The sequence below is a fragment of the Schistocerca serialis genome, unplaced genomic scaffold, assembly GCF_023864345.2.
Source record: "Schistocerca serialis cubense isolate TAMUIC-IGC-003099 unplaced genomic scaffold, iqSchSeri2.2 HiC_scaffold_858, whole genome shotgun sequence".
Lineage (NCBI taxonomy): Eukaryota > Metazoa > Arthropoda > Insecta > Orthoptera > Acrididae > Schistocerca > Schistocerca serialis.
Window position 1 is genome coordinate 33,350 of NW_026048472.1, and position 13,346 is coordinate 46,695.

Sequence of the window (13,346 nt, forward strand, 5' to 3'; positions counted from 1 at the left end):
TTTTTTTTTTTTTTTAATCCTATGCCTGTCAGTCTTTCTTTTATCGTGTTTTCCGTTTCGTTGCTGTTTTAAACTTGTGACTCGCGGTGCATTCCTAATGTAGTCTGGGCGCTAATGACCGTTGAAGTTGTGCGCCCTAAAACCACAAAAAAAAAAAAAAAAAAAAAAAAAAAAAAAAAAAAAAAAAAACAAAACCTTACTAACTCAAAACCTCAACCATTATGCTAACGCAGCTCGTCCTACAACGTAACTCCATGAGGACTCTAACAGGTCGCACAAAATACTAACACCGTTGGTATGGCTATGAATTACTCACACTTCGTCGAAGTACAATACGAAATAAACAATTACCGCTGTTCTTTATTGCGAAAAAGCGGTTCGTGAGATTGATACAAACACCTTTCCTTGCTATCGCCTGAATTACAAGTCTTATTGCTTGTTTGGTTTAATTAATTAATAGAATATGAAGCAGTTGGTATAAAGAATGCTTTTTCCAAACTTTCTATAAAAGAAAGTCTGCTATCAAGACATTGCTTTTGTTCTATTACTTTATTTATGACTGAACATTTCTAAAACTGAAGACACTCGTCTGTGCTCTGCTCTGCAGTCGAGATCTGGCAACGTCGTTCTCTGTTCATTGGCTGACTGTTTTTTGTGACATCAGATGCGCAGAACGAACCTATACTCGGCCGCCAACATAAATGACGCGCACTTTAAAATACCAGAAATTCAAATTGTGAGAAAAAGAGTTTAGGGAAAAGGAAACATAAAATTGCCATTCAAGCAATTTCTTGGATGGTTTTATTTTTATATTTTAAATTTTGTAGATACGATTAATAATTTGTTTCGGTGATGGATGGTTAAAAAAAAAAAAAAAAAATATATATATATATATATATATATATATATATATATATATATATATATATATATATATATATATATATATATATATATATATATATATATATATATATATATATATATATATATATATATATATATATATATATATACAAAAGTTGTTAAAAGACATCATCAGATATAAGAAATACTTACTAATGACTGTTAATTCAACAGCACAAAAGTGCTATATTTTCTGAAGTTTATCACAATTCTTGTAAAATAATGAGTGGAACATGAGCAAATACGATAAATGAAGAGAGATTAAAAAGAAAATAAAGCTGTTATAAAGTAAAGAATGTAAGCGATCATAAATATTCATTGACAATTCACAGATTCTACTGGATAAAACTAGATTACGTTGTGTTAAATAGTTATCTAGGTTATGGTCAAAAGTATTTTGGTATCAGATTGCTTACACTTAATACAGACAGAAAACAAAGTCCTAAGCAATAGATTGCTGATGACAATAGAGCTGCATATGTTTCAACAGTTAGAGAGAATATTCCTATTGGTTTGGATATTTTTGTATTAGGAACTGCTTAAAAGACTATTTACATATTGATGTTTCACTGACAGAAAATGTAATATGACGAGAGAGGATATTAAACACTTTCGTGCTGGTGCAATGCATGCCATCCTGCAGCATGTTAAGGTTCTGTAGGTCATAATGTAGGTTAAACATTCTGCTTGTATTGGATTTGTGATGTGTGTTGTGTGACTTGCATAATAATTGTTTCTTACAAACAAAACACATCATGAAGATTATATTGTTCACCCTTCCTGCTACTAATAATCAAATTCCATTACTACTACTACTACTACTACTACTACTACTACTACTACACATACAAATAACGCTATCACATATGGGAATGAAGACTTTAACTGACCAATAGAAAAGATCTAAAAGTGATACAAAACAATGTCATTAGAAAAGAAATAAGAGTTATCTTCTTACTCCACCGTCCATTTTATGCCCTTCATTAGACTTTGTCTTATGCAGATTTTGATCCATTGAAGAAGTTAGAGCAAGGAATTCACACCAAAGACACGCATATCATAGCTTTAAAGGTTGATGTATGTCTTTTGGGAAGTTCACTTGCAGAGTAAAAGCTTTTTGACTTCAAATACTCAGAGTTTGATGCAAATTCTTTCACATTACTGGTGGGTAAGGTAATGTACAATACCTTCTAAAGTTCGAAAAGTAGTCATTTATTCAAATTTAAGCAACCATACCAGTAAGAACACTGGTGGGGATGGTGGTGGTGGTAGCAGCAGCAGCAGCAGCACCACAACCACCCCCGATGATGAGGATGGAGGATGGAGGATGGAGGATGGAGGATGGAGGATGGAGGCTGATGATATGTGAATTAGTTTACTGTTGCCTTTGTCTCCCTGTACAGCTTTTACCTCCTCCACGTTTTCCTTCATTACCAAACAGATGATTTCTTGATGCCTCAGCATGTGTCCTATCAACTGATCCTTTGTTTTAATCAAGTTGAACCATAATTTTTTTTTTATTTTTTTTTCACAAATATGGTTCAGTATTTCCTGGTCACTTATTCAGCTCACCCATCAAATTTTCAGAACTTCTGTGTAGCACCACATTTTAAGCATTTTCAGTTTCCTCTTCTCTGAACTATTTCATTCAAATTTCACTACCAAGCTAGGCTACCCTCCAAATAAATTGCTTCAGAGAACATTTTTATTGTTATTAGTTCTTCATTGTGTACCAGTCATGACTAGACAAACTACTTCAGAGTTAAATAATTTATCATATTACATATAATTTGTTTGTAAAGAAAATTGTTCATAAACAGTTACAAACTATTATTTTGTCCAATCTCTGTAATCATGATTGAAAAGTTGTCGAATGGACTACAATAGCTCCTGTTTTAGATAAATGTATATTACATGTTAACTCTTTCGTGGGCCGTGGGGGATATACTTCCCACCAAATGTATTTCTTTACAGCATTTAAGGAAATATGTGTTACCAGTTTGATACGCTCCTGGCATCTAGTGGCAGTCTGCTGCAACAGCTGTACTTTCTGTTTGTTGTGAAATATAGCCTTCAGGACTGTGGGAAGTATACATCCCACCAAACAATGATCTTTTAATGATTATTGGGAAGTATGATTATCACTAAAGTAGTTTATGGAAGGGACTTGGGAAGTACACTTACGACACAATCAATCTGGCATTTGTGGTCCTTGGGAAGCTTGCTTACCAGCTTATGAGGGATATGCCAAAGCTTTTGGGAATATGTCCCACCACTTTTGTCTATGCCTGACATCTTGCGGTAGCGTGCTACACCAGGTGTATGAAAACTGCTACAGCAATCAATTTCTTTTGTCATCGGATCACTACTGTTATCAGAACACGTTGCTTTGCTACTGCAGTGCACATTATTGTGAACTGTATTGGCTCATACCTTTATTGCCTCATACTTTGTGTGATAAAGTTTCAAGGATTATTTCACGTTGTGGTAAGTAAAGTTTCATATCGGTAACAATTATTTTCTAGGTAAAGTAAAAGAAAACATAAAATAAAAGCAGTAAACACTTCATTATATTTTTAGTGTAGCAGCAATGTGTGACAGCTTACAAAAGGGAAATGGGAAATCCATTTACTGCTGTAGTTTTAATACCTCACAAAGGTGCCATGGTGATGTGTATCACCATAGTTTTTGGTCCTAAATCACAAAAATAAAATTATCAAAAAATAAATATACTCAGTAGATCACAATTCAATTAGGAAAGCAGAAAATTTATCTTCACAGAGTTGCTACAAAAAATGCACCAGTGAAATGGTTAGCAAATTTCTGCTTTTCAGGCATGCTCTTTTTGATATTGCCCATCTGCATTTTACATCTTCTTCAGCTGTCATCAGTTATTTTGCTGTCCAAACAGCAAAATACCCATCTGCTACATTTAGTGCCTCATTTCCTTATCTAATTCCCTGAGCATTCCATTAACCGTATTTTAATTTACTTGATCATCTTACAACTTCTTTTCAGGACACTAACAATTCCATTAAACTCATTTTCCAAGTAATTTGCTATTATTTCTGATGAATTAAAATGTCATCGGCAAAATGCAGAGTTTTTATTTCTTCTATCTGAACTTGAATTCCCTTTCCAAATTTTCTTTACTTTCCTTCACAGCTTGCCCAATCTACAGACTGAATAATGTTGGCCAAACTACAAACCTCTCTCTCTCTTCTCACCTACTGCTTCCCTTTCATGTTCTTTGATTCTTATAACTGTAATCTTTTGTCTGCCTAAGTTTTAAATGACCTTTTGCTTGGTGTATTATATCCTTGATAACTAAAGAATTTCAAAAACTGTTTTTCAGTCAACATTGTCATCTAAAAACACTACAAACATGAGTCTGTCCTTCTTAAACTTTCTTTGAAGTTGTAGTTATAGGGTAAGTATTGCCCAAAGTGTTTCTAAATATCTCTGCAGGCTAAATTGATCTTCCCTGGAGTCAGTTTCTACCAGTTTTTATCATTTTTCTGTGAGTTATCTGTATCAGTGTTTTACAATCATGTCTTATTAAACTCTTGGTTTAGTAATATTTCAATCTGTCAGCACATACCTTTTTTGGAATTGGAATTACTACATTCATCTTGAAGTCTGAGGCTGTTTCAGCTGTAGGATATATCTTGCATTGTAGTTGAAATAGTTCTGAGATTATGTCCACCAAACAAGCTAAATAATTCTGAGGAAGTGTCGTCTACTCGGGGGTATTGTCTCCCATCTCATCTTCATCCGCACCGCTCCCCTTCGTACAATATTGTCTTCATATTAATTTCCCATTCGTACCCCATCTATACATTCATTCTTTTTTCTTCAGTATTGATTTGCACATTGAAATATTAGGTTCGATGTGCATTCATTCTTCTAACCACACAACATACACCTTTCTCGATACCCATCATATAAAGGCATTTCTTAAAGTCCTCATGGCCAGTCATTAGTCCTACCGTGAGTTTAATCTGTCACCTGTTCAAACCCAGGACTGAAGAACTTCTCTTGAAACTTGGTTTCAGCATCAGTAGCTAGCCATGTTTTTGTTTTCAGAGCTTAGTTCAGTATGCTGCAGGCAGTGTACTGATTCAGTTCTGTAGTTTTCATTCTGCCCTCACTTTTTTTCTTTTCTTTTTTTCCCATCCGTCAGTGTTCTGACTGGTTTGAAGTGGCCTGCCACGAATTCCTCTACTGTGCTAACCTCTTCATCTCGGAGTAGCACTTGCAATCTATGTCCTCAATTATTTGATGGATGTATTCCAGTCTCTGTCTTCCTCTACAGTTTCTGCCCTCTACAGCTCCCTCTAGTACCACAGACGTCATTCTCTCATGTCATAACAAGATGCCATATCATTCTGTCCCTTCTCCTTATCAATGTTTTCCACAAGTTCCTTTCCTCTCAAATTCTGCTCAGAACTTTCTCATTCCTTACCTTATCAACCCACCTAATTTTCAACATTTGTCTGTAGCACCACATCTCAGCTGCTTCAATTCTCTTCTGCCCCATTTTTCCCACAGTCTGTATTTGACTACCATACAATGCTGTGCTCCAGACATACATTCTCAGAAATTTCTTCCTCAAATTAAGGTTGGTATTTGATATTAGTAGACTTCTCTTGACTTCTCTTGGCCTGGAATGCCCTTTTTGCCATTGCTAGTCTGCTTTTGATGTCCTCCTTGCTCCATCTGTCATTCGTTATTTTACTGCCTAGGTAGCAGAATTCCTTAACTTCGTCTATTTTGTGACCATCAATCCTGATAAGTTTCTCACTGTTCTCATTTCTGCTACTTCTCATTACTTTTGTCTTTCTTCGATTTACTCACAATCCCTATTCTGTACTCATTAGACTGTTCATTTCATTCAGCATATCATGGAATTCTTCTTCTCTTTCACTCAGGATAGGAATGTCATCATCGATCGTATTGTTGATATCATTTCACCTCGAGTTTTAATCCCGCTCCTGAACCTTTCTTTTATTCATTACAACATACATAGAGTTAACTGTCCTTAGAATATAACGGCTATACTTTCTCCTTATTTTCAGCCATTCACAGCGTAACAAGACCACGCTGGCTAATGTTAAAAGGCTAAATCACTCAGTTATCTGGGTGGGTACCCCTGAAACTCTTCAGGAAGCATAGGTTAGATTATCGGAATCATTATTATCACCAGGAGATAAAATTGTTAGCATTGCCTAATAGATTGCATATGCAAGAAACTTGACTAGAAGCTAGAAACGTCTTCAGTCTCTCAGTTCAAGAGTCTTAGAACTTTTTCAGACTACTCATTTCCCGTTTTATCAGGAGCCACAACATGTGTATCACTTAACTGACATTGGCTTAAAGGAAGAAATAAAAGAAGTAATTGACGAATGGAAAACATGGTATGATGTTTTGAATTGCTTTAACAGTCAGAATAATATTGGATGTAGTTTTGATGGGGTAGTAATATACTGCTTCAAGAATCTTGCAAAAAATATATAACTTTTGCAAACCTTTATTGTGATTACAAATAGCATATAGCTGTGCAGATGTTATGTCATTAGTTCAGGAAAATTGTGAATGTACTTGAACAGCACCAGAAAAGTGTTCATCCTGTCTATTCTATTTCTTCCCAGATATGGTGTTTCAAACTAAAACTAAATAAAAATGGTGGTGGTCTTGCAAAGAACCTGCTTCATCTTCCCCCTCCCCCTCCTAACACATCATCATCATCAACAGCAGCACAATTCCTTTTGTTTAAAATGCAGAATAAAATGGCATGAAACTAATTCATAGAAAAAGGGCCAAATATTGGTGTGGGAAGTGATTAGGTCTTTTACTCAGTTTTCTTAGATTACTTTGCTCTTATCTACACGAGTTCTTCAATAAAGCCATGACTAATGTATTGCAGTACTAGCCTGATTTTTCTCTGGTGATATGTATGTATTCTATTCTGAGAACTATGTTTTCACTAGGAAAAACTTAATTTCACTAATACTCCACTATGAGCCAATACTTAACTGTACATACCTTCTTTAATTTCTCTACAGATGTCAAGCGGCAAGGTTTCTCTAAAGATACTTGTCGCAGCATGATAGCCATGATGGATGTAGACAGATCAGGAAAGCTTGGGTATGAAGAATTCAAAGCATTATGGACAGACATCAGGCACTGGAGAGTAAGAATTTATTCTTTTAGAGTATTCATTTCTTTCAAATTTTTTTTCTAATTTTTATTTCACTAGTTGGAATGGAAGGCTGTGAAAGCCAACTTTTCAATAACCATTTTTTTCATTTGTTGTAGATTTCACTTAAACGTTTCGGAATGTCACATGATTAAGGAACACAGCACACATTTTCCTTGATTAGTTCTCTGGCTTTTATGGGTGGCTGCTTAAGAATTTTTCAATCCAATGCTGAGCATTGTGTTTGAATTATACAACACACACTTATAATGTATATTCTTAAGACCTATGTTAATTGAGATTCATGAAACAGACATTTTGTCATCCATTTTTCCTAAATTCACTCTTTACAAACAAGTGTGAATCAGTTTATCAGCTCTACCCAAATATTCAGTGAATTTGACATTTCATCACAAATAATCATGTGCATGTTTTTCAGGGGCTAGTGAAATCTGTGTATTGCACTTCACTCTAAAAGTCTGTAATAACACGATTCACATTTCCGTCACACTTCACCTAGTGTAGACCGGGACTGTCTGCTAGGCGTGCCCAATGTGAACTGGCTGGGCACGGCCCGTGCTGCCTGAATTATTGTTGTTCCGCTGGCAGAGGGTGCAGCTGAATTCTCACGTGCCCTCTGGTGGGCGGGACTTTACTTGCGGCAACTACTGTCCATGATGCGCCATGCCGATGGGCGCATCCCGCGATCTTTCTGGTGGCTACTGCACTTCTCCTCCTTCGGGGGGGTGAAGCCACCATGATCTACTGCGTCGGAAGGTGGAGTGTCATGCAGTAGCGATGACCTCCATGTCCATTGGAAGGCTGGAGTCAGAAGGATCTGCCAACCCTTGAGCCGGAACCTTCGAATACAGTTGGAAGTGACCCACACGAAGAGGCCCCCGTCGTTCCACCACCGGAGCCCGGGGCAGAACGGGCGACAAGCTGTTGAACGCCGGATCCCGGTCCACCTCGGGAGGGGCAAGACCCAGTGGCGGGGACGATGGGGAAGGGACGACCACAGGTGAACCAGCCTCCTGAGGAACCAGGCCCGCGAGGGGAGCCGGCTCTCGCCGGGGCATCTCTAATGATGGCGATGCCGGTGCTGGAGCTACTGGAGGCCGCCAAGGCTGAGAACCCTCGCAGTGTAGTGGAGTCACAGGCGGGAGGGGTGGTAGTGCCCCCTGAGAAAACAACACGGGTGCCGGCAATGGGGAAGCCAGCGCCCGAGGGGTCGGAGGGTGGGTGCCCAGACGTGGACGTAGCTGATTTTGGTGACGACGTACCTCCCGGTCCCCCACCTGCAAGGTACAGAGCCGGCGGGCATTGCGGCGCAGGACCATCGCCGGTATCAAACGTGGATTGCGACCAAACCCACATGCCCAGACAGACATACCCAGTGGAAAGCCGGCTACCCCTTTTTGCGAAGACTGGCGAGGACCAGGCCGGAGGAGGTGGAGCAGAGTCCTAGGTTGGCGCCCATGGAGGAGCTCTGTGGGGCTGCGTTCTCCCATCGGTGTGGTCCGGTATGCCATCAGGAAAAACGTCAACGCCTCCTCCGCAGGAAATTCGTGCACATACTTTTTCATCTGCGTCTTAAGTGCGCTCACCATGTGCTCGGCTTCCCCATTCGATTGTGGATGAAAGGGGGGAGAGCAAACGTGCTGAATACTGAAGCACCTACAAAAATCCTGGAAGGTCTGCGAAATAAACTGAGGTCCATTGTCCGATACCAGGGTGACTGGCAGACCATCCACAGAAAAGATTTTTGCTAGTGCCTGGATTGCAACTTCTGAAGTGGTTGAGGAGCAGCGAACCGCATATGGGAATCGGGAATAAGCATCAATGACAATGAGCCAAAAACCACTAAGAAACGGGCCCGCAAAATCTATGTGAACATGTTCCCATGCCTGGGTTGCAGGCGGCCATGAAGAGAACGCTGACCTGGGAGACACCTGTTGGCTCACACACACTGGGAACAGGCAGCCACCAAGTGCTCAATTTCTCTGTCAATACCAGGCCAGTACACATGTCTGCGAGCCAAGGTTTAAGTACAGGAAACACCCCAGTGCCCCTCATGTAATAACGTGAGGACCTCTCTTCGCAAACTTGGAGGAACAACCACGCGAGGAACTGTACCATCGGTAGCCAGAAGGAGAACTCCTTCCAAGACTGAGAGGCGGTCTCGTAGAACAAAATAATTACAAAGAGGGTCCGACGCCCGGCCTGGAGGTCGGGACGACCGCCCCTGCTGAACGAGGCAAACTACTTGCCGGAGAACCGGGTCAGCTGCCGATTCCCTGGCGACTCTAGAACTAGTGATCGGGAAGCCATCAGCCGCTTGGCAGGACGCCACATCCAAATGAAAACACACAATCTCCTCCCGATCGAACTTAGGATCCGGGCCCACTGAAAGACGGGAAAGAGCGTCAGCGTTTGCATGCTGTCCGGTAGGGCGAAAATGAATGTCATAATGGTACTTAGAGAGGAACAAGGCCCAGCGCTGCAGTCTGTGGGCCGCCCTATCCGGAATCTGAGAGGTGGGGCCAAATAACGATATTAATGGCTTATGGTCAGTGATTAACTGAAACTTCGTGCCATACAAGAAAGGGTGAAACTTGGTAACAGCGTAGACAATGGCCAAAGCCCCATTTTCCACCTGGGAGTAATGGGCCTGTGCGGGATTAAGAGTTTTAGACGCAAACGCCAATGGCTGCTCGGAGCCATCTGCGTTGCGATGGGCCAGGACTGCCCCCACCCCATACTGCGAAGCATCTGTAGCCAGGACCAATGGCTTATTGGGGTCAAAAGTAGCCAAACAAGGCTCTGACATGAGGAGGCCCTTCAACGAGATGAACGCTCGCTCGCATGCAGGCGACCAACCAAAAGGAACACCCTTGCGCAGAAGGCAGTACAGGGGGTGGACTGTGTTGGAAGCCCTGGGAATGAACCGGTGGTCTTGCCTAAAAAAGCTTGTAACTCCTTAAGCGAAGCGGGCTGCGGAAGGTCAACGATAGCCTGGACCAAACTTCCTAGAGGCTGGATGCCGTGTCGAGAGATGGTGTAGCCCAATGGATGGTTGGAAGAAGTTCGACTTAGGCAGGTTGCAATGCAGGCCCACGGGCCTGAATTTGAGAAAGAGGGTTCGAAGGTTGTGCAAGTGTTCCTCCATGCTGCGGCCTGTGACAATTATGTCGTCCAGGTAATTAATACAATGAGGGATTGTCGACGTGACATGCTCAAGATAACGCTGAAATATTGCCGGGGCACTGGATATTCCGAAGGCCAACCACTGGTATTGGTAAAGGCCAGACGCAGTGTTGACGACCACCAGCCGTTTGGAGTCCTTATCAAACGGAATCTGATAATAAGCCTCCGAAAGATCGATTTTCGAGAAATATTGGTCTCCCGCCACAACGGAGAACAATTCCTCAGAACGAGGCAAGGGACAGGTGTCTACCACCAATTGGGAATTAATGGTGGCTTTGAAATCGCGACAAAGACGTAATTTTCCCCGAGGGTTTCCTGACAATAACAAGGGGCGAAGTCCACTCACTAGAAGAAATGGGAAGAATGACCCCGAAGGCTGTCAGCCGGTCTAGCTCTGCTTTTACCTGAGGGCGGAGAGCCAAGGGGATCTGCCTCGCGCGTAGAAAATGCGGGCGAGCCGACGCCTTCAACGTTAAGTGAGTTTCAAAGTCTGAAACACGCCCCAGGCCCTCCTCAAAGATATCCTGAATGTCGGAGATCAAAGATTCCAATGATTGATAGGGAACATCTTCGGAGACCAACTGTATGGTGTCTGCGATAGAAAAACCGAAAGCTTGAAAGGCATCCAATCCAAAAAGGTTAGCGGAGCTCGCCTCACTGACAACAATAAAAGTAATAGGCAGAGTGACTGATTTGTAAGTAACGTCGGTAGTGAATTGACCCAGTAGGGGAATAAACTGTTTACCATAACCACGTAGACGCTGGTAAACTGCTGCCAATGGGGCGACCCAAGGTCAGAGTAAGTTTGTGCATTCAACAAGGAAACTGCCGCGCCCGTATCTACTTGCAGTTGTAATCGGCGCGACCGAACCCACACCTCGATAGAGAGTTTGTGTGCCGATGCGTCGGGAGCCTGGCCCGATGAAACTTCCTGAATGCCAATGTCCATGTCCTCTGTATCAGCTTCCTTCGATTCTTTTGAGGCTGAGCAGCAAACTTTAGCAATGTGTCTATTTGTATTACATTTGCGACAAATGGCCCAAGGCTGGGGGCACTCTGACCGATCATGATGCATATAGCATGACGCACAGGATGGTAACAGGGGCCGGCGGCCGGAACTCTGTTTACACGCCGTGCGGGAGCGGCCGTAACGGCCGGATTGTACTGCTTGCACATTGTCCACCCCGGACGCAGTGGACGCGGCTGCGTCGCCCTGAACCGCTGCGACATTGCACCACGCTTCCAACTGTTGACCTGCGGCGTGAGAGACTTCATACGATTGAGCAGTGGACAGGACTTCCTTAAGGGAAGGGTCTTCCAACTGCAGGCTGCAGGGCCCGTTGCTGGACCTCCCTATCAGGGGCCGAACGAACAATGACGTCGCGCACCATAACGTGGCATACGACTCTCACGACTGCTCCGTGACAAAATGACACTTGCGACTAAGACCGTGCAGCGTAGCGGCCCACGTCCGGTAAGACTGATGGGGCTGTTTCTTGCATTGGTAGAACTCAACCCTAGCCACCACAACATGCGTGCGGCGGTGATAATAGGAAGACAGCAATGAACACAATGCGTCAAAAGACATGGACGAGGGCTCCTGCAACAGCGCTAGCTGCCGCAAAACTTGATACAACGAGGGAGATATCAAAGACAAGAAAAGAGCACGACATACCTCCGAATCGGCAACGTGAAATGCCTGGAAATGCTGCCAAAGGCAATGTTCATATGTGTCCCAGTCCTACGCCGTCTCATCATACGGGTTAAAGGGAGGAGGGAACGGCACTGGAGCAGACTGCATGGAGAGCATTGCCGGAAGCACTTGTTTCATGGTTGCCATGAGCTCCATCTGCTGCTCAACCAAAACCTGCACTAAATCCTCCATGCTGTGGTTAAGCTGCAAAACCGGAACGACGACTCAACACGCGAAAGAACGACCCTACTCGTCGCCAATTATGTAGTAACACGATTCACGTTTCCGTTGCACTTCACCTAGTGTAGACTGGGACTGTCTGCTAGGCATGCCTGATGTGAACTGGCTGGGCATGGCCCATGCTGCCCAAGTTGTTGTTGTTGTTGTTGTTGTTGTTGTTCCACCGGCACAGGGTGTGGTCAAATTCTCACGTGCCCTCTGGTGGGCAGGACTTTACTTGCGGCAACTACTGTCCATGACGCGTCGTGCCGATGTGCGTTTCCCGCGATCCTTCTGGTGGCTACTGCAAAGTCTTAAAGACACTTAATATGTTCATTCTTAATATAATCCATTTTGTATTTTTTTCATTAAATTATATGTGCATTTATTAGAATTATGTCCATGTGCTTAAACAGAGACTACTGTTCAAAATTAAAAATTTACTTTGTATTGATAATTAACAGAACTGAATTTTTTTCTTGCAGACCATATTCAAAATGCACGATAAAGAAAACTCTGGTGTATTCAGTGCTTTTGAGCTGAGAGAGGCACTAAATGCTGCAGGTTACAGGTTAAACAACCACATACTGAACATACTGATGCATAGGTATGGAACTGTAGATGGGAAAATAACATTTGATGATTTTATGATGTGTGCTGTCAAGCTAAAAGCGATGATAGGTGAGTATTCAGATAATTTGATCTTGTAATTGTTAGTACCTTTCACAAGGTTTTGAGTAAGTATTATTACTGAATACATAGAATTTTTCATTATTTAAAATTGCTTTCGAGTGAGTAGAAGCTTGCTAAACTGAATTGAATTTTTACTATGTTGGACACCTTCAGAGGTCATGCAATGCATTAAGTGTCTTTACAGCTACTGTACATACATATACAATAACTTATTAATTGTTGTGGCATTAAATATGTTGGTATATTACTGATACCAATATTAAAACATTAAAATAAGTATGCACTATGTTTCTGTTCATTGATGTATCATATCCTAATACTAAAAGTGTAATAAGAAATATAGCATTATTGTACCATTTTCTTATTCTCAACTGTAAATTCATCAGTTTTGTAAGTACTTTGTTGTAGTAGGTAATGTTGAATTTCTCT

The 13,346-nt window shown here is 41.7% G+C and overlaps 1 protein-coding gene across 1 annotated transcript in view; it reads left to right on the forward strand.

Moving 5' to 3' along the window:
- LOC126452436 (calpain-A-like) overlaps positions 1 to 12,905 on the forward strand; it is a gene marked incomplete at its 3' end in the record, with an annotated part of 38,514 nt that extends 25,609 nt beyond the window's left edge. Inside the window, exons 5-6 of the mRNA XM_050091067.1 lie at positions 6,972 to 7,099; positions 12,710 to 12,905. Coding sequence (XP_049947024.1) covers positions 6,972 to 7,099; positions 12,710 to 12,905 — 324 coding nt within the window. The remainder of the gene's footprint in view (positions 1 to 6,971; positions 7,100 to 12,709) is intronic.
- Between the last annotated feature and the right edge of the window lie 441 nt (positions 12,906 to 13,346).